Source organism: Oreochromis niloticus, linkage group LG9 (genome assembly GCF_001858045.2).
Source record: "Oreochromis niloticus isolate F11D_XX linkage group LG9, O_niloticus_UMD_NMBU, whole genome shotgun sequence".
NCBI classification, from domain to species: Eukaryota; Metazoa; Chordata; class Actinopteri; order Cichliformes; family Cichlidae; genus Oreochromis; species Oreochromis niloticus.
In genome coordinates this window covers 7064793-7092499 of record NC_031974.2, presented here as the reverse complement: position 1 = coordinate 7092499, position 27707 = coordinate 7064793, and the positions used below count along the sequence as shown (strand labels likewise).

The 27707-nt window shown below is 39.3% G+C and overlaps 2 protein-coding genes and 1 long non-coding RNA gene across 5 annotated transcripts in view; 1 reads left to right on the top strand and 2 right to left on the bottom strand.

Moving 5' to 3' along the window:
* Positions 1 to 15862, bottom strand: part of LOC112847882 (zinc finger protein 595-like) — a 32469-nt gene extending 16607 nt beyond the window's left edge. Inside the window, exons 1-2 of the mRNA XM_025910483.1 lie at positions 15840 to 15862; positions 14638 to 14850 (exon numbers count right to left, since the gene is read on the bottom strand). Coding sequence (XP_025766268.1) covers positions 14638 to 14850; positions 15840 to 15857 — 231 coding nt within the window. The 5' untranslated portion in view covers positions 15858 to 15862. The remainder of the gene's footprint in view (positions 1 to 14637; positions 14851 to 15839) is intronic.
* Positions 2442 to 27707, top strand: part of LOC109197521 (uncharacterized) — an 89292-nt gene continuing 64026 nt past the window's right edge. The window contains exons 1-5 of one of the 3 annotated variants that reach the window (XR_003221721.1): positions 2442 to 2647; positions 2974 to 3258; positions 8454 to 8551; positions 8997 to 9100; positions 12965 to 13100. Coding sequence is in view for 2 of the 3 variants with exons in the window: in XM_025910507.1 (XP_025766292.1) it covers positions 2578 to 2647; positions 2974 to 3258; positions 8454 to 8551; positions 8997 to 9014 (471 nt within the window). In the remaining variant the exon portion in view is untranslated. Of the gene's footprint in view, positions 2648 to 2973; positions 3259 to 8453; positions 8552 to 8996; positions 9360 to 12964; positions 13101 to 27707 lie in introns of those variants that run through there. The other 2 variants (XM_025910507.1, XM_019352688.2) reach the window with 2 other exon arrangements.
* LOC112847896 (uncharacterized) lies at positions 21315 to 22062 on the bottom strand. Its single transcript, XR_003221729.1, has 3 exons — positions 22012 to 22062; positions 21511 to 21645; positions 21315 to 21373 (listed from the first exon to the last, which is right to left on the bottom strand). It is a non-coding gene; the product is annotated as an uncharacterized LOC112847896 (long non-coding RNA).

Sequence of the window (27707 nt, the reverse complement as noted above, 5' to 3'; positions counted from 1 at the left end):
TGTTCTCACTCTTCTTTGTACAATATACCTGTCAAAAATGAAGTCAAATATCTTGGAATTTGGCTAACTAAATGCATGGCTGATAGCGAAGAAAAGAATATTCAGAATACAATTGACAAATGCAAAAAAACTCTAAACCATTGGCTACAGAGAGATTTAACGTTGTTCGGCAGGATAATGTTGACCAAGGTTGAATCTTTGTCCAGATTAATCTATCCAGCTTATTCCCTAGCCATCCCACCAAGGATTATAAAAGACATCAATAAGGTGAATTTTAATTTCATATGGAAAAATAAACATCATTATATCAGTAACAGGGACATTATATCAGTAAAAGACTATGAAGAGGGGGGTTTAAAAGCAATCGATTTTGAAATAATGAATGCCATGTTAAAGATTAATTGGCTCCGATCTTTCTTAAAAAATGATAATGAGATCTGGTTCTTGATACCATCTCTTATTTTCAACAAAGTTGGGGGGATCCAATTCCTTTGTTTGTGGAAGAATGGATGACAAAACAAATTTGGTCTGTGACACATATAATGGATGAAAATGGAGATATACTTGAATTAAACAGGCTTAATGAGAAATATGACATGAGTTGCTCATTCGAGCTCTACAAAAAGGTTTCACAGAATATCCCAATAGTCCTTGTCAATACGATAAAGAACCATTTTTCAAATATACCGACTCCAAATTTACATAAAATTAAATTAGATGGTCTTGACTTGGTTAATGAAAAATGCAATAATCAGTTTTTGAGGAGGTATTTGGTTAACATCTTATATCCAGGTAGGACCAAACATTCACTCATCTTTAAAGATTATAACAAATCTGAGATCTCGTTGATCTCCAATTCCCCCCAAATTTAAAGAAGTCCATTTTAAAACTACAAAAAATATTTACCCCTCCAATGAATTTATGAGCGACAGATTTAAATTTGTGTTAGACAACTGTTATATTTATAAAACAACCCCGGAAACAACAGAGCACATGTTTTATGGATGTGTGACAATCCAGAACTTATGGAAATCCCTCCATGTCCTAATATTGTCCCAGTATGGAAATATTGATTTTTGGTCTTTTCAAAATATTTAAATTGGAGTAATCCTTAAGGTCAAAAATATTGAGTTTTTAGTTAACAATCTTATTATTATAACAAAGTATTACATTCATAAATGCCGATATGCTAAATCCCCCCCTTCATGGCCTGCTCTTAAAAACGAACTCTCCCTGCTCCGTAAATCTCTGAAGCTAATAAATAAGCCCCAAGCAAACAAATTGCATAGATTTTTAGAAGAGTTTGATTTTTCTTAGCCCCTTATTTAAGTCATGTGTCTTGTTTATGGAACCTCACTTTTAGAGATTTTATGATCCCCCTTGGCTCCTTTATTTCTGTTCCTTGTTTTTCATTCTTTTTTATTGTTATTTATTTGTTTTTATTTTTTTGTATTGGTTATTCATCTTTTTCTATTATTATTATTATGTAGATGTGTGTGTATAAATGTGTATGTATGCATATGTATGTGCATATGTATATATGTATGTATGTTTACTTTCAGTTGATTTCATTGTGGTGTACCAACTGCACTGTGGCAATGATGTGTATTCCTCTGATTGGGAGAAAAGAAAAAGGAGGTGTGATTCTGTTCTGAATGATTATGTCGCTTGTCTTTTTGAGATGGTCATTGTTATTGTTCTAAGTAAAGTTCATTTTAAAAAACAACAACTTTAAAACACAGTTTGGCGCGTTGGCAATGAGCAATACAGCAGCTGTATCGATCACGTGACTTTTTCTTAAAGCGACACGCGCACCGATACAGGCTTCGCTCTGTCAGCTTGATACATGAGCCTGTGCGTCAGTGTTGCTGGACCCATCACTACCAAGCAATCATTCTCACTCTGTGCCTTACCTGCCTGCCCTCCTGCCATCACACTCCTTCTGAGGACCCCGGATCTCAGGTCAACCTTTCAACACCATTCAGCTCCCCTGGATTCTCGTCACCCCCCTCTCAACGCTCTGTTTTCCCCAACTGCAAGTAAGAATTGCTATACTTACTACTTACCACTTCAGGGCAACCTCCACTACCTCACTAACTCCACCGTCTTCTCTCTTCAGTGTGACTGATCTGCACTCTGCATCCCAGGCCCCGTTCCCTCGCCAGGCCACGCCACGCCACATCAAGCTCTACGTTTTATTGCTTTTTGTCCTTGCCACGTTTCCAGAGTTTAAGCCTAATAAAATATTGAGTTCAAAACCTGAGTTCAGTTCACTACAGACCACTTGGTCACGTGACACTTTTTTCAACAACTTCAAGTTGTGACAACAAAATCTCTGTCTGACTTTTTTTAGTAATATATTTTTCTTTTGTTTTGTTATTCTTAGTTTTTTGTTCTTTTTTTCAGCTCCAGTCTGTAAAGCCGATCTCCTGCAACTCAGAGGGAATCTACATTTAACCTGAGCTCACCTGGTCCACCAGCCCTTCATCCAGCATCACCAACAACAACACAACAGCCCATCAGATTGACCAGCAGCTTTACAGCATCAGCAGTTCTCTGATACTTCCAAACAGTGACATGGATCTGAATTACAGCTGTGCAGTCAGCACTGGCAGAAACAGGACGAGAGCAACCTTCAGGCAACAAGGTGAGTTTAACATCTCATTCTGAAGATAAAACAGTTCCTCCTTTTAAAAGCTTCATTTAGGTTTTGAAAAGTCGTTGAACTAATTTTTTTTTTTTTTAATCGTACCTTACTTGTTTTGTATTTCATGCAATCAAAGGAAATATTAGTCTCTCCTTCAGAGTTTGGTGAATCACGTCTGAGGATAAGTCATTAGAGAGAGTAGAGAACAGAGAAATTAAGTCACATTGTGATAAGTCACCATCTTTTATACCCTATAAAGGTGAAACTAAAAATTTTAAATTAGAATCAAATCAAAAATGTTTTTTCTGTTTTTTCTGTTTTTTCAGGATTAGTGACTGGGAGCCAGTCTGAAACAACAATCCACTGTTCCCCCTCACACACCCCTGTAACAAACCTCATCTGGAGATTCGACCACAGTCAGATCATCCTGACAAAGACTGACAGTCAGTACACAGTCTCAGAGGAGTGGAAGCAGCATGTAAAGGATGTGTCAGAGTCAGGCAGCCTCACACTGCAGGACTTCTCCTCAGATCAGGAGGGAACATACACGTGTGAACTCGCTGATGCTGTGGAGACTAAAATAACTAATATCCTCGTGGAGATCAATGAAGGTAAATTAACATCATTATTTTCCTTTTTGGGGGAGTAAGCATAGCAAAAACAACAATCAAAAAGCTAAAGGAACATTTTGAAAACACATCAGTTATCAGTGGGAAAATGTTTTGCTCGATACCTGATATAACTGAGTAATCTGTCAGGAACACTGTCAATATTTAGTGTGAATGCTTGTAAAAGCATTCACAGTATTGTTCTTCTAATCTTTATTAGTGTGAATGCTTGTAAAAGCATTCACAGTATTGTTCTTCTAATCTTTATTATTAGTGTGAATGCTTGTAAAAGCATTCACAGTATTGTTGTTGTAATCTTTATTATTATTATATATTCCGTACGTTTTTTGGCATCTATCTCCTTCAAAACCGTTCAACTTAGAAAAACCATTCAAACACCGTTAGATTCCTCTTCTTTTGGACATGACTGCTTCTACTTTTCTCATTTATAACATTTATATTTTTTAAATTATTCAACTTTTTTCAACAAAAATTTCCCATGTATTTCAATGGGGAGACCCTTCAAATCCTCATTCAACTTACTCATTTTCAAACTGTATCTACTTCAACATACGTTGACATAGAGCCACCATTCAAACTTTAAAACGAAGACAAGACATTCAACTATTCAACTTGTATTTATCTTTTCAATATGTATTATCCTTTTTCTTCAGTTCCAGTTTAAGTTTCATGATGATTTTTCAGCCGTTTCAGAGTTTATAATGGGTGTGTATGGGACGGAATGTTGGGGCTAGAGTGAGAAGGCTCAACTGCCAGAGTGAGAGGAGCGAAAAAATTAATCTGAAAATCTTTTTTAAAACTGCTGCTGTGTCCGCAGCGTTTGCTCTACAGGTATGATTTTACCCTCAAAACGTAGCCATTGCTGTCCTCTTTCATCCAATGTGTTTACTATTGTACTAGGTGTTATGGTTCTTTCATAAATGTCACCAAAGCACAGCCTCCTCCCTCCAACTCCTCCATAGACTCTAATGTTAAAATGGCTCAGAAGGTTCGTTTGAAAATCAGAAGAGCATGGTGTTTTTACACTGTCACCACGTCCATATAATAAACTCCACAGGCATGAAAACTGAGAATTAGGTAGACTGGACATTGCTGCCGCTCACGGTGAAAGAATTTCGTCAATAGGACCTGTACTTTTCATTTGGGAGCAATTTGTTTCGACCTGACTTTTCTGTTCATTTTAAGCAGCAAAAGTGAGGTGCATGTCTGTGTGCGTGTGTACTGAGCCATTGGGTGCAGTTACTATAGCAACCAGGCTCACACCTGCCTGCCTAACGAGCTCTGTCTCTCACTGTGCCAAGATTCATCTTAAACACTTCTCTTTCAACTGCTGCTGTGTCCACAGTGTTTGCTCTACAGCCATCATTTTACCCTCAAAACGAAGCCATCGTTCTTCTCTTTCCAACAGCATGTCTTTCAAAGCTCAGAGATGTAAACATTTAAAAGTGTGTGGTTCCAAGTGGAGGGATTCACTTTAGTCATTCAGTGATTCAAAGAATATGAACTTTTAATATTCATTCAGATGTTTTCTGACTCTAAATTTTCTGTTCTCATTTCTTAGGTTTTCCAAATTTTAATTTAAAAACTTTTCAGCTATTTTCCAACTTCTTCTGTGTGAACATCAGCTTTCAAAAGTTCTGCACTTTTGTTTTCAGGTTAAAAACTCTGTATTTTCCAGCTCATTCAACATTTTTATTTTTAACTTAAAATTCAGCAATTAATTCATTTCAGTGCATACATTCAGATTCAAGCATTCACACTGCAGTTTCTTCAGAAAATGCACTTTCTAGTTATTATTATTATTATATTTTATTATATATTCCGTACGTTTTTTGTACTGTATCTCCTTCAAAACCGTTCAACTTAGAAAAACCATTCAAACACCATTAGATTCCTCTTCTTTTGGACACGACTGCTTCTATTTTTCTCATTTTTAACATTTATATTTTTAATTTTATTCAACTTTTTTCAACAAAAATTTCCCATGTATTTCAATGGGGAGACCCTTCAAATCCTCATTCAACTTACTCATTTTCAAACTGTATCTACTTCAACATACGTTGACATAGAGCCACCATTCAAACTTTAAAACGAAGACAAGACATTCAACTATTCAACTTGTATTTATCTTTTCAATATCTGTTATACTTTTTCTTCAGTTCCAGTTTAAGTTTCATGATGATTTTTCAGCCGTTTCAGAGTTTATAATGGGTGTGTATGGGACGGAATGTTGGGGCTAGAGTGAGACAGCTCAACTGCTAGAGTGAGAGGAGCAAAAAAATTAATCTTAAAATATTTTTTAAAACTGCTGCTGTGTCCGCAGCGTTTGCTCTACAGGTCTGATTTTACCCTCAAAACGTAGCCATCGCTGTCCTCTTTCATCCAATGTGTTTACTATTGTCCTAGGTGTTATGGTTCTTTCATAAATGTCACCAAAGCACAGACTCCTCCCTCCAACTCCTCCATAGACTCCAATGTTAAAATGGCTCAGAAAGTTCCTTTGAAAATCAGAAGAGCAGGCTGTCTTTACACTGTCACCACGTCCATATAATAAACTCCACAGGCATGAAAACTGAGAATTAGGTAGACTAGACATTGCTGTCGCTCACGGTGAAAGAATTTTGTCAATACGACATGTACTTTTCATTTGGGAAGGATTTGTTTGGGGCTGACTTTTCTGTTCATTTTAAGCAGCAAAAGTGAGGTGCATGTCTGTGTGCGTGTGTATGGAGCCCCTGGCTCAGTCACTATAGCAACCAGGCTCACACCTGCCTGCCTAACGAGCTCTCTCTCACTCTGCCAAGATTCATCTTGAACACTTCTCTTTCAACTGCTGCTGTGTCCACAGTGTTTGCTCTACAGCCATCATTTTACCCTCAAAATGTCGCCATCGTTGTTCTCTTTCCAACACCGTGTCTTTCAAAGCTCAGAGATGTAAACCTTTAAAACTGTGTGGATCCACGTGGAGGGATCACACTTTAGTCATTCAGTGATTCAAAGAATATGAACTTTTAATATTCATTCAATGTTTTCTGACTCTAAATTTTCTGTTCTCATTTCTTAGGTTTTCCAAATTTTAATTTAAAAACTTTTCAGCTATTTTCCAACTTCTTCTGTGTGAACATCAGCTTTCAAAAGTTCTACACTTTTGTTTTCAGGTTAAAAACTCTGTATTTTCAGGCTCATTCAACATTTTTATTTTTAACTTAAAATTCAGCAATTAATTCATTTCAGTGCATACATTCAGATTCATGCATTCACACTGCAGTTTCTTCAGAAAATGCACTTTCTAGTTCTATTTTATTATTATAGATTCCGTACGTTTTTTGTACTCTATCTCCTTCAAAACCGTTCAACTTAGAAAAACCATTCAAACACCGTTAGATTCCTCTTCTTTTGGACATGACTGCTTCTACTTTTCTCATTTATAACATTTATATTTTTAAAATTATTCAACTTTTTCCAACAAAAATTTCCCATGTATTTCAATGGGGAGACCCTTCAAATTCTCCTTCAACTTACTCATTTTCAAACTGTATCTACTTCCATATACATTGACATAGAGCCACCATTCAAACTTTAAAACGAAGACAAGACATTCAACTATTCAACTTGTATTTATCTTTTCAATATCTATTATACTTTTTCTTCAGTTCCAGTTTAAGTTTCATGATGATTTTTCAGCCGTTTCAGAGTTTATAATGGGTGTGTATGGGACGGAATGTTGGGGCTAGAGTGAGACAGCTCAACTGCCAGAGTGAGAGGAGCGAAAAAATTAATCTTAAAATATTTTTTAAAACTGCTGCTGTGTCCACAGCGTTTGCTCTACAGGTATGATTTTACCCTCAAAACGTAGCCATCGCTGTCCTCTTTCATCCAATGTGTTTACTATTGTACTAGGTGTTATGGTTCTTTCATAAATGTCACCAATGCACAGCCTCCTCCCTCCAACTCCTCCATAGACTCTAATGTTAAAATGGCTCAGAAGGTTCGTTTGAAAACCAGAAGTACAGGCTGTCTTTACACTGTCACCACGTCCATATAATAAACTCCACAGGCATGAAAACTGAGAATTAGGTAGACTGGACATTGCTGCCGCTCACGGTGAAAGAATTTCGTCAATACGACCTGTACTTTTCATTTGGGAGCGATTTGTTTGGGGCTGACTTTTCTGTTCATTTTAAGCAGCAAAAGTGAGGTGCATGTCTGTGCGCGTGTGTAAGGAGCCATTGGGTGCAGTTACTATGGCAACCAGGCTCACACCTGCCTGCCTAACGAGCTCTCTCTCACTGTGCCAAGATTCATCTTAAACACTTCTCTTTCAACTGCTGCTGTTTCCACAGTGTTTGGTCTACAGCCATCATTTTACCTTTAAAACGAAGCCATCGTTGTTCTCTTCCCAACAGAGTGTCTTTCAAAGCTCAGAGATTTAAATTTTTTAAACTGTGTGGATCCAAGTGGAGGGATCACATTTTAGTCATTCAGTGATTCAAAGAATATGAACTTTTAATATTCATTCAGATGTTTTCTGACTATACATTTTCTTTTCTCATTACTTAGGTTTTTCTAATTTACATTTCAAACATTTTCAACCATTTTCCAACTTGTTCTGTGTGGATGTCAGCTTTTAGCAGTTCAGCACTTTTGTTTTCAGGTGAAAATTTCTGTATTTTTCATCTCATTCAACATTTTTAACTTAAAATTCAGCAATTAATTCATTTCAGTACATACATTCAGATTCAAGCATTCACACTGCAGTTTCTTCAGAAAATGCACTTTCTAGTTTGTTTTGTTTTTTTAATAAAAACGTTTTTCCCCGCGTGTGATGATGATGGTGGAGTGGACTGAGCTGATCAAACTGACTATTTTCTTCCCTCCTTTTTAAAGATTAATATCACGGTCCACACTGACATGTTTATATTCCCTGGTCCACATTTATTTACAATTTATTTACCCGTTGCCATGGTGAACTGTGCTATTAAAGCTCCATTGATGATGTTTTGCTGTCAGACTCAGAGTTATTCATCACAGAGCTAATAAACTCAAAATGCATTTTTAAACTCAGAGTTTGTTGAACAGACTTGTTGGAATAGGGCTAAAAATCAAGCAACCGAACAAGCAAGATTATTAAACTTCCAAGGAAAACAATCAGTTATCTGACCTCTTTTTCATTTCAGGGAATTCATCTAATGTTGGAGCAATCGTAGGAGTGGTCATTGCAGTCATTGTAGTTTTAGCCTTATTAGTAACTCTCCTGGTACTGTGGAAAAATCAGGTAAAAAGACATTTTACACACAGTATTTAATTCCATCTTAATATTGTGTTTGTTGTTTGTATTGATGATTTTTCATGGTTTGTAAAACATTCGTCAGGTTACAAAGAAAATGTGAGAAAACTTTGAAGAGTGAAACCAGAACATGATTAAATCTTATGTCTTAAAACACAGAGCAGCTCTCTGTGAACAGTGTGAAATCTAAAGGTCCAAACTGTTCTCTACATTCAGTCTAGTTTCTAGTTTTTTGATATGTTTTAATAAATAATTAATAGATTATTACTAATTCATTTGAATTCAGGATTGAAATTATTTCATCACTATGCATATCTGATATGATATCATAGAAAATCAAACAGCTGGAATCACTGCAGCTTATTTAAATCTGTAGAAGTTGTGCTTCCTGATGAATACACAGTATGTGATTGTTTTTATTGTCTTTTAACAGAAATGCTGCTTTTCATGAATCACTGAAGCCAGTTTTCCTGTGAGGAAAGAAATGCCATGTGACACCAAACAATATTTACAAAGGAGTCTCAGGGTCACATGAAGGTAAAATAATGTTTTATCAGTTTTTACACTAAAAGTGTCCCACAGATGCTGCGACTTTTGTCCAAACTGCAGTATTAGTGTAAAACCTCAACAAGCAGACGAGTGAGGACTTTGATGCTGGGAAGGAAACAGAAAGAAGAGTCTGTCTGCTGAATTCAAACTGGGAGCTGGTTCCACAGGAGAGGATTCTGAAAGCTGAAGGCTCTGCCTCCCATTCTAGTTTTAAAGACTGGGAATCACCAGTACGACTGCAGTCTGACAGCGACGTGCTCTGTTGGGATCATGCGGTACTATACGGTTATTAAGATGTGATGGGGCCTGATTATTCAAGGTGTTGGTTGTGAAAAATGTGTTGAACAATTTCTATGATAAGTTTGAATACTGTAATTGTTTCTGATTATATTCTCAGATTTTCCCTGCTGGTTCTTACATATCACCCAATATTTTTAATCTCAAGCTTCTTGGATTAACTGGATGTTTATTTGGGAGTTTTTAGAACAACCTGATTATAAATGAATTACAACAGTCAAGCCTGGAAATAAAAAAATAAATGTGAACAAAATCTAATTCTAAAGCAGACTTTCACTAACTCTGCACAAAAATTTGCAGTTTTACATGAAATATCAACTTTATATTGACATTTTTACGTTGGTGTTGAAATATTTTTATCATCTGTAATTATTTTTTCCATGTAATTCTCAAAGCAGTATTAATATGTTCAGTTTAATGAGTACGGTTTACTTTCGAGTTTTTAAATATTTTAAAAAAAATCTTCAATGCCAACTTTGAATGCTCACATTGTTTCTGGAACAAGGAGCTGAAATAATTTTGTCTCTCATGTAAACTCAACAGGAACTTTCATAGATGGAAAACCTGCTTTAGATCTGTTTTTTGAAGTCATCTAACTCGTGATTTCAGTGTGAATGGTACCACAGTTTGAGCACTTTGCATGGATGTTTTTATGTATCAGACTCTTGTTTCTACTCTGGATTTAAACAGTAAAGACAAAAGCAGGGATAGATGAACTGGAACAGAGGCAGCTGCTTTGTAAGTGACCAGTACAGTCGTGGCCAAAAGTTTTGAGAATGACACAAATATTAGTTTTCACAAAGTTTGCTGCTAAACTGCTTTTAGATCTTTGTTGTCAGTTGTTTCTGTGATGAACTGAAATATAATTACAAGCACTTCATATGTTTCAAAGGCTTTTATCGACAATTACATGACATTTATGCAAAGAGTCAGTATTTGCAGTGTTGGCCCTACTTTTTCAGGACCTCTGCAATTCAACAGGGCATGCTCTCAATCACCTTCTGGGTCAAATCCTGACTGATAGCAGCCCATTCTGTCATAATCACTTCTTGGAGTTTGTCAGAATTAGTGGGGTTTTGTTTGTCCGCCCGCCTCTTGAGGATTGACCACAAATTATCAATGGGATTAAGATTCCAGGCCACGGACTCAGAATTTCAACGTTCTGGTCTCCGAGCCACTTAGTCATCACTTTTGCCTTATGGCACGGTGCTCCATCGTGCTGGAAAATGCATTGTTCTTCACCAAACTGTTGTTGGATTGTTGGAAGAAGTTGCTGTTGGAGGCTGTTCTGGTACCATTCTTTATTCATGGCTGTGTTTTTGGGCAAAATTGTGAGTGAGCCCACTCCCTTGGATGAGAAGCAACCCCACACATGAATGGTCTCAGGATGCTTTACTGTTGGCATGACACAGGACTGATGGTAGCGCTCACCTTTTCTTCTCCGGACAAGCCTTTTTCCAGATGCCCCAAACAATCGGAAAGAGGCGTCATTGGAGAAAATGACTTTGCCCCAGTCCTCAGCAGTCCATTCACCATACTTTCTGTAGAAGATCAATCTGCCCCTGATGGGTTTTTTGGAGAAAAGTGGTTCTTTGCTGCCCTTCTTGACACCAGGCCATCTTCCAACAGTCTTCGCCTCACTGTGCGTGCAGATGCGCTCACACCTGCCTGCTGCCATTCCTGAGCACGCTCTGCACTGGTGACACTTCGATCCCGCAGCTGAGGGATTGAACAATGATTTCAAGCATCACGCTCCATTTAACATGTCAGGTCTGTCATTCTAACACAATCAGCCTGACATGATGATCTCCAGCCTTGTGCTGAGTTAAGAAGACGATCACTGAAATGGTCTCAGCAGGTCCTTTAATGACAGCAATGAAATGCAGTGGTAAGGGTTTTTTTGGGATTAAGTTCATTTTCATGGCAAAGAAGGACGATGCAATTCATCTGATCACTCTTCATAACATTCTGGAGTGTATGCAAAATGCTATTATAAAAACTTAAGCACCAACTTGTCCAATTTCCAATATTTATGTAATTCTCACCACGACTCTTGAAGGAATCACATCCTGACTCACTATTGATCACATCTGGACGTTCACTCGGAGAGACTCTGCTTCAGTTATAAATACACTGGGTGCCCCCATCAGCTCATTAAAGGGGGTACCCATGAAAACCATTCATGAGGTTTTCAAGAGAATTAAAATATTTTAGTCAGCTTTCTGTTTTACATTTCAGTCATTTCATATGAAATATGTCTGTTTAATGTGAGGTAGACGTGGACACTGACTTTGTTGCTCCTTGGCTGTTATGGTACAGTGCAGCTTTTTGAGTTTATTATCTAGCACTTAATGAAAACATTCAAAAAATATTTTTGTTTATAATTATTTTTATTATATTTTGTTGTATATATATTTTTGCCAAATACAGTATGTTTCACACTTTCAGGTCTGGTCTCTGTTGTTGATTATGTTCTATAGATTTAAATAGCTTAGACTTTTTATTTTTTGTATCACCACCTGGTAAATCAGTCCAACTGTAATCCAAGTGTGATTTTGGAGGAAAGACAGACAGTGTTTTTGTTTTTCCTTGGATAAAGCTCGATGTCAAGCAAACAACTACGGGATACAACTGAAATACTTATTCACAACATCTTAATTATATACGTAAAATAAGACAACCGAAACATGTCGAACCCCAGAAGCAGGTACTATTTAATATACAAAACCTGAGAAACAGATGAAAGGCTGCTGAACACGGATGCACAGCAGGCGAGGAGGAGCTCCGTGGACAGATTCATGTTTATATAACTGCTCGATCATATATTCAGTCAGAAGTAAAACTTCACTTTCCAAGGATCAGGTCTCCAGAGGAAACGCCTCACTCCAGCTGACAGAGGTGAACATTCAGGATGAGGGGAGATACCAGTGCCACACCAGCACCATCAGAGAAATGTTCATCATCCTGAATGTGGACGGTAACAAAACTCTTTTTAAAAAGACAGGAAAGACTAAAGCTGCCACATTTACAACCGACGCAAGAAACTGAACCACAAACAACCTGAAACAACATCATGAACCTGTATTATTAACTAAATAATTATAACAGTCTGAGTTGTTACTACAATACCTAATCAGTGATGTGGTTATTCAGCATTGTCATTACCAAATCATATGACCTCTGACCTTTGACTTATAGTTGTTAAAGTGTGTCAGAGGAATTCAGCTGAGAGCCAAAAGGACTTTCTGAGGTTTGAAGCCCCGAGGCCTGTCTGTGACACCAGGACTGATCCAGAGTCATTTTTATCACACTTCAAATACATAAAGAATACATGACATGTTACATCATTAATCATTATCTGTATTTAGAAATGCTGTGTCAAAACACTAAGACAAATGTTATATTTTACTGTGGTCTGAGATTCATGTTTACATGATTTTTGTTCAATTAAATCATGTTAACATGAAATAAACAGAAAAGGAAAATTGTGACAACAAAATCTCTTTCTGACTTCTTTAGAAATATATTTTTCTTTTATTGTTAGATTTTTTCCAGCTCCAGTCCGTAAAGTTAATCTCCAACAAGTAGGACAAAGGATCACCTGCAGCTCAGACGGGATCTACCCTCAACCTGAGCTCACCTGGTCCACCAGCCCTTCATCCAGCATCACCAACAACAACACAACAGCCCATCAGACTGACCAGCAGCTTTACAGCATCAGCAGTTCTCTGATGCTTCCAAACAGTGACATGGATCTGAATTACAGCTGTGCAGTCAGCACTGGCAGAAACAGGAAGAGAGCAACCTTCAGAAAAAGAGATTATACATCCATCTAGTGGAACATTTTCATCAGATCTTTACAGGAGATTCCATCTGAACTCTGTGGAGCCTGATCTCAAGGGTTTTAAGTCTGACACTGAAACCAGAGGATCTTTCTGTCTCTTCAGATTCACTGTGATCCAGTGATGAGAGTGATTTCAGCCCTGAGTGATCACGCTGATGTTTGCACAGAGCAGACAATGAGGTGAATGTTTTGGCACATTGGTAACAGTGAAACAGTTTATTAGTAACGTGGGATCGTTTGTGTTTGGAGTATGATCTGAGATTCCTGAAGCTCTTGTCACACTGGTCACAGCTGTAGTTTCCTTCCATGTGTGTACGTTCATGATCGTTACGACTACTTGAACATGAGAAGCTTTTGTCACAGTGTCTGCACTTGTATGGTTTCTCTCCTGTGTGGACTCGTTTGTGTCGTTTAAAGTTACTTGCAGTGGTGAAAGATAACCCACACTGATCACAGAGGTGCTTTTTGACCCCACTGTGAATCAGTTCATGTCGTTTTAAGTCACTTGATGTGGTGAAGCTTCTCCCACATTCTTTGCAGTATTTCAGTTTGTCTCCACTGTGCTCACGTTGATGTATTTTTAGGGTGTCTTGTCGACTGAAAGTTTTTCCACAGAGGTCACAACGAAAGTCTTTCCCACCACCACAGTGATGACAGGGTTGAGAACTGGATCCATCTGTGTCGCTCTGCTTCTAAACAAAGACACAAAGACAGTGTAAGTCAGTCCTTCAACATTTTATCCTGAACGTCGCCTGAAATAAAGAGCATCTCTGCAGACGTCCAATTACATTTTACCGTTTCAGTTAACACAGATAACAATATAAATACATACCTCACAGTAACTGCACTTGTAGAGTCTCTTTCTGGTGTGGATCTGTTGGTGATGTCTCAGGTGATGTGGATATTTAAAAGTCTTCCCACACAGGTCACATTTATAAGGTCTCTCCTCAGTGTGGGTCAACATGTGGCGTTGTAACTGTGCGTCTGTTGTAAACTGTTTGCCACACTGTTCACAGCAGTACACATCATGTCCAGTGTGAATGCGTAGGTGTATATTTCGGCTCTCTATCCGGCCGAAAGTTTTTCCACACTCGTCACAGCTGTATGCCTTAATTCCAGAGTGGGTAACTAGATGCTTCTGTAAGTAGCTACTGTGAGTAAAAGCTCTGCCACACTGATCACAGCTGTACGCTTTAACTCCACTGTGGATGAGTTGGTGTTGTTTTAGGGAATCCTTCCAGGAAAAAGTCTTTCCACACAAGTCACAGCTGAACGGTCTCTCTCCAGTGTGGATGACCTGATGCTGTTTTAGTTTAGTCTTCCCAGTAAAATCCTTCCCACACTGATCACAGCTGTACGCTTTAACTCCACTGTGGATGAGTTGGTGTTGTTTTAGGGAATCCTTCCAGGAAAAAGTCTTTCCACACAAGTCACAGCTGAACGGTCTCTCTCCAGTGTGGATGACCTGATGACGTTTTAGTTCAGCCTTCCCAGTAAAATCCTTCCCACACTCGTCACAGGTGTATGTTTTCTCTCTCTTTCTTCTGTGAGGTTTGTCGGCCTCCTGAGAGCGCTGACTTCTCGCTCCATGTTGGTCCTGCAGTGACAGAGATACAAACAGAGGCAGTGAGTGAAATGCAGTCGTGGAACAAACTGAACCTTCAAACACCCTCCATTAACACTAGTTTTAAACCTGAAGGTGGAGTGTGGCACCAAACACCTTAAAGGTCTCTTATCCCCACCTGCTGGTAGTTCTAACACATTACATCCAACCTGGTGCTAAAAATAATTCATGATTGTTCAAACGTTTCACTGTAGAAAACATTGGATTCATTTTTGATTAACGGCGATTAAATGTCATTCATTCATTTTCAATCTATATTAATGACATTTCATTTTGCATGAGGAAAAAAACAAAAAAAAACTCAAAAAAAGGGAAAATATACACACTTAATGTGTTTACTGCCTGATATCGGGCTACCGTTGTGCTGCTTTGGACGTATATTTTTTGGGTTGATGAACCAATATTGAGTCTATTTGAACAACAATTACAGCAATAATATTATTATTAATACTACTACTACTAATAGTAATAATAATAATAATAATAATAATAATGTATTTCGACAGCATGTATTTTATCCCGTCTTCCTTTTTTCACCCCAACCGCTCTCTGCAGATAGCCCCGCCCCTCTGTGAGCATTGTTCTGCTGGAGGTTTCTTCCTGTTAAAAGAGAGTTTTTCCTTCCCACTGTTGCCAAAGTGCTTGCTCAAAGGGGGTCATTTGATTGTTGGGTTTTCTCTGTATGTATTATTGTAGGATCCACATTACAATATGAAGCACCTTGAGGTAACTATTGTTGTGATTTGGTGCTGTATAAATAACACTGAATTGAATTGAAAATTTAATTAATATCACTACTACTACTACTAATAATAATAATAATAATAATAGCTTGTGACGACTTAATGTTTGTAAACACAATTTTAAAATACATAATATGCAACACAGTGATATAACAGGTTGGGAGTATGAGAGTTTTAGACGTGACTGATTATTTGGTGAAACTGTGATATTTTCCTCACCTTCTGTGTTGAGCTCATTGTTTCCTCTGTAGTGACTCAGCTGAGTCCAGATGGCTGAAAATGTTCCTCTGCTGCTCCGTCAGACTCTTCTCCTCCTGCTGATCAGCTGGGACACAAAACAGATCTTTGTTAGGCTCCACACTGCACTGAAGAGTCAAAGTGTCTCATATGTTCATCTGACAACACAAAGTACAAATTTCACTCTGATTGCTTGTAGAAATCTTGTGAGACGTGTTGTGCTGCAAAGTGAGGAAACTCTCTCACTCACTTATACTTCAGGAGGAACTTTGTGACATTGGCTCTAATATTCTAAGCAGCCCTTTACTATGACAGGGCCAGAAAGTCCTATTTGAAGGTTTGGGAGAAGGACCATGTTAAAGGTGGATTGGGGTTTATACACTTTGTTATGATACAGGTAAGGCTGTAAGAGCCTGAGAAGGTGTCCTGAATGAAGCTCTAAAACCAGTTTTCAGCTAACGACTCTGCTTCAGTCTGGAAAACAGCAACTACAAGTTTAAAGACTCCATCAACAATTCACACCCAGCAACAGCATGAACAGCTCCTCCTGTGGTTTCCACAAACAGGGACAGACCTGTTACTCCCCCACCCCACACTTTCCACACCTTCAGCCCCCCAGTCCCATCACCTCCACCATTCCTAAAAGTTTGATTCTGTTCATCTGGATGCAGCTTTTGCAGTAGGAGAAACGTTTCGTCACTCATCCAAGTGACTTCTTCAGTCTCAGCTGACTGCAGGTTTCCCCAATCTTCAACAGTACATTTGCATAATGACTGAAACGAGAACCACTGAAGGAACAATGGGCTGGGAGGTCAGTTATTGAGCATTAATATGCAAATTCTCATGAACATTGATCAACGACCACTGATCAAAGCTCATTGATCAAATGTTGTGATTGCAGCGACTCCCCAACTCTCTGTGAATGGTACTCATGGCCATTGATCAGCAGTCTTTGATTAATGAGCTTTGATCAGTGGTTTCAGTGCTTTCTTTCCTGCTTTGACTGCAGCTGTGTTTGACACAGGAAGACATTATTACATTCTTCACACTCTCCTGCACATTAACCACCACAATATATTTCTATTCTCTGTGCTTTCAAATATGAACACTGTTTACTTTCATCTCTGTTTCATTAGTTTTTGTTAACATCTTCCTGTGCATCACTTTACAGCAGCCAGACTCATTAAAATGAGACTTTGTAGGAGTTCACTTCCTCTCATGTGTTCATCCACAGCAGCTGGACAATAAAGTTTATTGTGACCCTGATACTGCAGCAGATCGCTCTCATCCATTTCCTGTTATCACTTCAAATAGAAATGAGGCTGTAGAGGTTTGGTGCAGGCAGAAAAACAGCTGCAGGGACAATGAAAAGACTTTTCTGCTCCAACTTCTCCCAGCATGCTGAGCTAAAGATTAGTTGGTGTTTTTCTCCAAACACTCTCTCACTCTTCTCTCAACGTGTTCACATTAAACTGTGAACAGACACCGAGGAGAGCAGCAGAAGACCTCATTCAGGAGCTAAACTCAACATGAACTGAACTCACAGTAAAGTTAGCTCGGTGCTTACCTTTAGATGAGCCCACAAACCGAGAGAAACTCCGTGATGAAGCTGGAACTCTTTCCAAACACAGGAAACAGATCAGGGAGCAGAGACCCACGTGGTTCACGCTGATCTCAGCTACGATCCAGGAGACAAGGGTGGGCAGATCGATGCAGATATCGATCCAAACGTTGGTACTACTTTATTCTCTTTGAATGAAGAAACAGCTCTCTGTACAAACACCTCCGCTTCTTCTTCTTCTTCTTACATTTGTATTGGCGGTTGGCAAACAACTGAAAGGTGCATTACCGCCACCAACTGGTATGGAGTATGGTCTGGAACGACGCTCAAAAAAAAAAAAAAAAAAAAAAAAAATTCAAATCCTGCCAAACAGGTTCCCCTCTTTTAAAAACCGAAATAAGGCCTGATAACTTTTACTTCCCGATTCCTTTTGCAACAAATCAACAAGATCCAGTTTGATTTTCAGGTTACTGAGATTTTGAATCAATTGCCTCCTCTCAACCTGATACCTCTGACACTGCAACATGACATGTTCTACAGTTTCCCCTACCCCACAGTAATCACATTTCCCAGTACTATGTTTCCCTATCAAGAATAATGTGTCATTCAAGCCAGTATGTCCAAATCTCAGTCTGGATATGATCACCTCCTCCCTCCTAGTCCGTCCTGCGTTTCTCATTCCTCCCACCCTCCTTTGAATCTTATACAACCATCGTCCCTTCCTTTCCTCCTCCCACTGCTTTTGCCATCTAGCTCTCATAACTTGCCTTACCATACTCCTTATCTCTGCTTGGCCAATACTAACAGCCATGTCAACCGCCCCATGCCTTACGGCCTCCTTTGCAACTCTGCCTGTTCATTTGCCCATACTCCACAGTGCGCTGGAACCCAAAAAAACACAACAGCAAGTCCCATCATGTGTAGCCGGAAAAGTGTCTGCTGAATTTCCCCCAAAACATCTGCCCTACTGTCTGAGTGACTATGCTGTAGACTGACCAATGACGAACTTGAATCTGAACAAATGACAGCATGTAATGGCCTCATGTCCTCCACCCACTGAACAGCTAATAATATTGCGATCATTTCCCCAGTGTATACAGAAAGCCCATCACTAATCCTTTTACCCATTTCCACCGAAAACTCTGGGACCACAACTGCAACACCGGTTTGTCCAGTTGAGTTCTTTGAGGCGTCTGTATATATTTGAACATAACTATAATATTGGTCAATGTAAGCCTGTACCACATGAGCGTTCAAAGTAAATGCCTTACCCTCAGTCTTCCTGTTCAACAACGTTAAGTCTACTACAGCATCAGGAAGTAGCCATGGAGGCACTGCTGGTAACGGCACTCTGCGACTAATGTTTAACTGATCCAGATTAAATTCTGTTGCTTGTCTCCACACAATCCACCCAAAGCTCTTCGTTTCCCTCTTTTCTTTCTCCCAGCAAGGTTTAAGTACTTCATGCGTTGGGTGATCCTGCCCGTTGCCCTGTAAATTAGCCCAATAATTAAGTGTGAGCTGCTCCCTTCTCAGTCCTAATGGCATCTCTCCCATCTCCACCTGTAAAGCTGCTGTTGGAGTTGTTTTAAATGCACCCGTGCAAATTCGTAGTGCCTGATACTGAATATGGTCTAACTTTACCAGAGCTGTGGCTGCTGCCGAGTTATATGCTACACACCCATAATCCAACAGTGATCTGACCAACCCAGTGTATATGGCCCTCAAAGACTTCCTATCCGCTCCCCAGTCCCTCCCAACCAAACACCTCATTATATTCAACACTTTTTTACATTTGTCCACCACCTTCTGAATATGTGCAGCCCATGTTAACCTCTCATCAAACCACAATCCAAGAAACTTAAAGTTACTCACCCTTTCTAATTCTCGATCATACAACTTAAGCTTGATGTCCTTACCAACTCTCTTCCTTGTAAAAAACATCACCTTGGTTTTATCAACTGAAAATTTAAAACCCCACTTATAAGACCACTCTTCGATTCTTCTAATTGTTCCCTGCAGTTTCTTCACAATATACCCTACATTTTTCCCCTCTCTTCCATATTGCTCCATCATCAGCAAAAAGTGAACATCCCACCCCTGCCTCTAAATCATTAAACACATCATCTATCATCAAAGAAAATAACAAAGGGCTCACTATGCTCCCTTGAGGTGTACCATTTTCTACCAAAAACCTTTGAGAAAAAACCTTCCCAATCCTCACTTGAATATGACGCCCCTTTAAAAAAATCCTTTATCCACCCGTACATCCTCCCCCTAATACCCAATTTTCAGAGTTTAATCAGTAGGCCATCTTCATATCATAGGCCTTTTCAATATCAAAAAACACCGCAACTACACTCTCACCGTTTGTTTGTGCTTTTCTAACTTCATGTTCCAAACATAAAACTGGATCCATAGTATTCCTCCCTCTTCTAAACCCACTTTGATATTTAGAGATAAATCCTCTAGTTTCCAAATAGTACGTCAATCTTTCAGTTATCATACGCTCCATCACTTTACAAACATGCGATGTCAACGCTATAGGGCTTTGGAGTTGACGTCACTGGAGGTGGGCCACGCCCCCTTTCCGCCATGACAGTAGGCTAGACACAGGATACAGCTTCAGCTATGGTTCGTACGTGTTGTGTTGTCAGTTGCAACGTTTGATCACACGATCGTGAAGGCAAGAAGCTGGATAATGGGCTCTCTTTTCATCGTTTTTCAACCTGGAGGCAACGTGAAGGATCCCATGTATCCGATATTACTAAACAAAGACGTCAGGCTTGCATTGCAGCGGTGAGACGAGCGGATCGAGTTCTGTGCAATCCCCAGCTTTTTGTTGGTTTGGTCTCCACATCTTCTTTCCGGTGAGTTCTAAATTAATTCATATCACTATTAAAATGCTTTTAGTGTTATTTTCAATGTGCTGAGGTCATAGATAATGAGATAAAACATGCTAATGTGTGATGCTGCAGAACCACGTCATGTCATCATGTCGACTGAGTAGCTTATGATTTAGCATTATTGCAGGCAAACCAGCATATGAAATGGATGTAACAAATCCAGACTGGGCACCAACACTGCTCATGGGCCTCTAAAAACATACTAAATTGCTCTCATTGTACACTAATCCGCACATAACTTCCAGATGAATCACACACCTGTCATGTGCACTAATTTTATCTTACAGGCTTTTATGCAGCTGCAGAGTCTGAAGGTGTGCCCCGTGCAGAAGTAATCGATGAAGATCTGACCGAAGAACAACAACAAAATTACAATGTCATAGCTGTGGACAGCAGTTGTGTTGGACAAGTGGAGGTTGAGGTACCACCTGTAAATGTGGACAGTGGTGATCGGACAGACAGCATCACAGAAGCTAAAGGGCAGACGAAGCATTGTGTGTGCAATGAACAGGGCAGAGCAGAATTAAACACAACACTGCTTGATAAGATTGTTAAGGTTTGCTGTGTTTTGGTGAATATGTGCCCCAGTGTGGTTGTCAAACCAGCGCCAAATGAAACTTGCTCTTGTTGAGTATTCATAAAGCTGTTGTGTTGCATGTGTAGTTCATTGTAAATAATTGTACTTTGTGTGAAGTAGTTTCAATAAAACAGAAAAGAATAGTATACATGGTTTTTTTTTATTCTTGATCTTATCACATGTACTTAGCAAGTACATAGAAATGAAATGCAAACTATTTACATGGCAACACACAGCTGGCATCAATCTTGAACCACAAAATGAAACATTACAGGCTATTTAGAGCAGCACGTTGTTTGGAGAAGTATTTCCCAACAAGTTCAGGAAGACACACTTTAAGAAAGAAGTCTTGTGCTTGCTTTAAACGTGGTTCCCAGAAATCCACATCAGGGAAGATGCGTATGACAGGTCTCTCTGTGTCCACACAACGAGGTCACAGTGCACTTTCATTCAGTCGTTGTGAGTGCAGTACCTGAAACACACAAAAAACACTTTTAATAAAAGGTCTGTAATGAACCAAGGCTAATATAGATGGGTTGGCTGTACGTGCAAATCAAAAACTGTAACAAGGAAGTTGTTTAGAAAGTTATCATGTTCAAACCAACTTACCTTTGTCTTAACGACAACGTACAGTTGTCGCAGCGTGGAGGCATAAAGATGGACAAATCTTGCACCCAGCCGTTCGTGAATTGGATGTGGGCCTCCAGGGATTTATAATTCTTAAACTGGTTTGCTGTGTATGCGCTGACTCCACAGACAAGGTATGCAAAGATCGGGATAGGACAAAGGCGGTAAGATAAAATTAGTGCACATGACAAGTGTGATTCATCTGGAAGTTATGTGCGGATTAGTGTACAATGAGAGCAATTTAGTATGTTTTTAGAGGCCCATGAGCAGTGTTGGTGCCCAGTCTGGATTTGTTACATCCATTTCATATGCTGGTTTGCCTGCAATAATGCTAAATCATAAGCTACTCAGTCGACATGATGACATGACGTGGTTCTGCAGCATCACACATTAGCATGTTTTATCTCATTATCTATGACCTCAGCACATTGAAAATAACACTAAAAGCATTTTAAAAGTGATATGAATTAATTTAGAACTCACCGGAAAGAAGATGCGGAGACCAAACCAACAAAAAGCTGGGGATTGCACAGAACTCGATCCGCTCGTCTCACCGCTGCAATGCAAGCCTGACGTCTTTGTTTAGTAATATCGGATACATGGGATCCCTCACGTTGCCTCCAGGTTGAAAAACGATGAAAAGAGAGCCCATTATCCAGCTTCTTGCCTTCACGATCGTGTGATCAAACGTTGCAACTGATAACACAACACGTACGAACCATAGCTGAAGCTGTATCCTGTGTCTAGCCTACTGTCATGGCGGAAGGGGGCGTGGCCCACCTCCAGTGACATCACGCTCCAAAGCCCTATAGGTCTAAAATTTCCTGGATTTGAACACCTCCTCTCGTGGATCATCCTCGATTTGTTTCGCCCCTCCTTCTTCCTTTTCCTAGAAATTGTATTTGTGGTTGTCAAACAACAACATGGTGCATTACCGCCACCAACTGGTGTGGAGTGTGAACTGGAACATCGACCCTCAAATCCTCCCAAACAATTTACTCTTTTAAAAACTGGAACAAGGTCTGATCACTTTCACTTCTTGAGTCCTTGTGCAGTAAATCAATAAGATCCAGTTTCATTTTTATGTTACTGAGGTTTTGGATCAGTTACCTTCTCACAGTGTAATATAACATGTTCTACAGTTTCCTCTTCTCTTTTTTGAATGCTTTGAATGGAGGTTATAATCCACCATCACTGAAATGAAAGAACTGAAAGTAGGAAGTCATCAGTTCAGTTTTTGATCAATTTGAGTGTGTTACGACCCGGCTCATAGCCGCAACATAAAAGAAGATGAATACGAGATTGTGGGTGAGAAGAGGTTTTATCTTAAAATGGACAACCAGGTTGGCTAAAAAAAAAAATGGCTGGTGCCACTAAGGCAAACACAACAAAAGAGATGGACAAAATGGTAAACGGAGAACTAAACTATACTGGGAAAACTAAACTACTGACCCTGAACAGAAACACAAACCTGAACACGAATAACAGCGAGCAGAAAACAGATGACGGTTGGGCAGCAGGGAAACACACGGATAAGACACGGTAGCTACACAGACGGACCAGCCAAACTACAAAGACAGAGGACGCGACTTAAATACACACAGGGAAACACAGGAAGATTACACACAGGTGGGGAACACAGGAAGATTACACACAGGTGGGGAACACAGCTGGGAATAATCAACCAGACGAGACAGAGGTAAAACTGAACACACTCACATGAGACGCAGACCTTCACAATAAAACAGGAAATGAGAACAAATCCTTAAACATAACATAAAACAAAACACTGACAACATTAAATCATAACAAGTGTATTTTACTGTGCAGGCTGAGTTTGATTACATGAGAGAGGTTTTCTTAGTGGTTATATTAAGCATCCCTCAAAATTTACACCCATTGGTGTCCCTCGGGACCCAAAATGGTCCCCATCCAAAAGGTGATATAGGAATATCATATATTATTTTTTTTATTTTTTTTTCACATCAGATCTTTTAAACAACTTCAGACCTAACCACAGATATAAAGTTTTTCATTATTTTTTAAATATTTTTTAGGTTTTTATGGCTTTATTGTCATAAAAACCCCCGTTTTGGGGGGGGTGAAAAACCCATAATATGCAATAATTTCAAAAAATTAGTTGCAAATGGAAATATTTGGCATGAGGTTATTACAGCCTTGAATAGGTAAATAATTCATAACAACATTGATTTGGATGCATTATTATTTTTGGAACAATAAAACTTTATTGCAAAAAAACAAAGTGAACTGACCTGAACAAACTCAACAACAAACTAAACAAAGATGTAATTTACATTATCATACATAGCATGAACCACAAGATGGTTAGATTTTGCAGACAGGGCATATCTTATATATATCTTTGCAGCAGTTACGATAATAATGTGCTGTTTGCACAATGAGCTCTGCTTCCGCTTTTTGGAACGCTGCTCTTTCTCAGCAAAAGCCTCCCCTAAATTGACTGTGCGCTTCGTGTTGTGCGTGCGCCCGTCTGTGCATTTCGTGGCGTCTGTGCAGAAATCACGAGTGAGACAAGGCTGCAAACTGTTCTCACATACTTCAAATGTGCACTTGAATCCAAAAAGATAGAAAACGATCTCTCTCTTCCCCCGGCTCTGCTGACGTGCCACTGGGAGAGTAAAGACTTCCCCTCCCCCCTCTGCTCAACAAACAGGTGGCTGTTTTTGCACCCCTCCCCTTGCTTGCTGAGAGCAAACACAAGGCTCATGTGCAAAATGAAGCAGAATAATATTGACAGAGGTTCAGAGAAAGGAAAAAAACGGAGCAGGCTGCCGTTGTTCACTTTTCCTCATCACAGGCGAGGACGACTCAGAGTACAGACAGTGGACTCTGGACTTTGTGGACTGGTGTCAGCAGAACCACCTGCTGATCAACGCCGGGAAAACCAAGGAGTTGGTGGTGGACTTCCGGAGACGCAGACCCACCACACTGACACCGGTGAACATCCAGGGAGTGGACATTGAGATAGTGGACTCTTATAGGTACCTGGGTGTTCACCTGAATAATAAACTGGACTGGAGCCACAACACTGATGCTCTTTACAGGAAGGGTCAGAGCAGACTATACCTGCTGAGGCGGCTGAGGTCATTTGGAGTACAGGGAGCGCTTTTAAAGACCTTCTATGACTCTGTGGTGGCATCTGTCATTTTTTACAGTGTGGTATGTTGGAGCAGCGGTTTATCGGCAGCTGAGAGGAAGAGGTTGGATAAACTCATCAGGAAGGCCAGCTCTGTTCTGGGATGCACCCTGGACCCAGTGCAGGTGGTGGGAGACAGAAGGACTCTGGCCAAAATAACATCTCTGATGGACAGAGTCTCCCACCTCATGCATGGAAATGTTGCTGAACTGCAGAGCTGCTTCAGTGACAGACTGCTGCATCCTAGATGCATGAAGGAGCGTTTCCGCAGGTCCTTCCTCCCTGCAGCTGTCAGACTGTACAATCAGAACTGCTCCCAACAAACATAGATGTTTACATCAGCACTGTAACAACTTTTACTGTTATAACTGCACATTACTTTTCTCAGCTTATATATACACTAACTTATTGGAAGTTACATGTCTACTTTTTAATGCACAGGTACAATAAACAATCTGCACTTTTCTAATTATTCTAAATATTCTTAACTATTTAAACATCTTTCAGTATCCTGCTATGTTTGCACACTATGTGTACGCTAATTTAAACAACTGTACTGTACTCTGCTCTGGTAACTATTGTCCATGATGTAAATATGTAAAAATTGTGCTTCTGTTTTGTGTCCTGTTCTGTTTGTATATGTGTGGTTTTTTTGCTGCTGATACAGCCAAATTTCCCCTTGTGGGACAATTAAAGGATTATTCTATTCTATTCTATTCTATTCTATTCTATTCTATTCAAGGAGGCGGCTCTACGGGCCGTTTTGTTTGCGACCGACACACACACACACACACACACACACACACACACACACACAGAGTATATATATATATATATTCTCAATCACATTCACACCACTCTCTTATATCAGTTCCACTACATCAAGACTATTTTATGGTGGTTAGCCGTTTTATTGCCATGTATTTTGCATAGTAAGATAACCATGTCCTGCATTCAAAACCACTGAAAATGTCTATGGTGGTGCTGTGCCTAATATTTTGCTCATTTGATCCAAAACCTATTTTTCCTTTATTTTGAAGGCAGAGGCTTAGATCCATTAGGTATTCACGAGAAAAGCATTATCACATGTCAGGATTACAGTATATCGAAAATATGTGATTATAATGGGAGTCAATGGGGCCCAAAATGGTACGAGGGATGTCAAAGGTAGTACATATGTTTATCTCCTTTACTATACACCACACCATAGAGGGGATCATTGAATTTCAAAAATAATCCTAAAATACTCATCCTGGCCAAGTTTCATGCAACTAGTCTTTATGCAACTAGACTGATATATTGAGAATCCAAAATCCAAAGTTACCCAAAATGGTCCCTTTTTTCACGAGGGACGCTCATTAAATAGTTTTTTTTTATTTTTTATTAATGCATGTGTGTATTTTCTTTTATATACAGCACTAATTTACAATGGGAGTTTCGAAGGTGTGTTATTGCAGGGTAAATGTCATTTAGAGCTTTGTAAAAAATATTCTAATAATATCTTTTCTTTTAACAGGAGTGACTGATTTTAAAAATGGGATTCTTTATGTCTGTGTAATATTTCATTAATCTCTGTTATTTCTCTCTATACTCAACCTTGTACATACATCAAATATTATAAATCTTACTTTGATAAATATTTAGATCTTCACACATTTCAGGGTCCAAGTGTGAGTTGACTGAAGTGTTTGTTTTTATCCCCACAACATCCTAAACATTTTACTGTTATGCATAAACAGGAGCGAAAAATCTAAAACATGATATATGCATTACCGTCTTCAGCCTCTAGGGGGCATTATTGTTCAGGAAGTACATTCTCCTCTGACAAGCAGCTAAAAGCGCTTCTCTAACCAAAGACTGTAAATAGACAACATAAAAGTTTAGAAACAGTAAAACAGAACAGATTCACAGAAGCGAAAGTGATACTAAACATACAGCACTGACAGCGATGACAGACAACATTACAGGTCAGTTTCAAAAACAATAACGCTAATACAGGGTTAAAGTTTATGAAACTGATGAAAGATTTCATTACCTTTTAAAGTACTAGTACTATTTAAAATACAAAACCTGAGAAACACAGAGGAAAGGCTGCTGAACACAGATGCACAGCAGGTGAGGAGCAGCTCGATGGATGCTTGAACACAAATTTTGTTTTGCTGGAAAACTGAACAACCCAGCACATTCAGGGGCCCGTTCTTCGTACCGCGCTTACTACATCCAAGATCAAATGACACATCCAAGATCAAATCATCGCGCTAACTTTGAGCTCGCTAATCCGGTTCTCCGAACACACCTGTTGTTGACGATTAGTATAGCTGGATGAAGTAATCTGAGATCACTGGGTGGTTTAAAAGGGGCTACGCATCGATAGTAGAAACATTGATCGGCAACCCTGTGATTGGTCGGCGAAGATGGCGAAGGAGCGCGCTCAGTATTTTACGGCAGCAGAGCAAGAACTCTTGATTGAGGGATATCAGGAGTTTCAGAGTTTAATTAAAACGCAGGGGAACACTGCAAAGGCTGCAAAAGCAAGGAGAGAGGGCTGGCAGAAAGTTGCTGACAAATTAAACTCGTAAGTGATCCATGATATTACATTATATCATGTGATATTATATTATACCACATTATATTATATTACATCATATCCTCTTTCACATTAGAGCCACAACAGGACCCACTAGAACATGGGAAAAAGTAAAAGTGAAATATAAGAATATTCCACAGAATGGTAATATTTATCACTTATATTGCTTTTAGTCTATGACAAGAGACCCTGGGAATAATCTGTTTGTTTGTTTATAACAGCAACCAAGAAAAGGACAGAGCAAATAAAGACAGGTGGTGGTCCTGCACCCCCTTGTCACACCCCTTTTTGTACTGTGACATTTATTGACATTGTGGGTTTTTTGTGTGTAGTTTGACATAACACTCCATCACTTTTACCTGTTCCCATGCAAGGGGTGACTGAAGCATGCACAGTAAGTCGGGAGTAAGTATA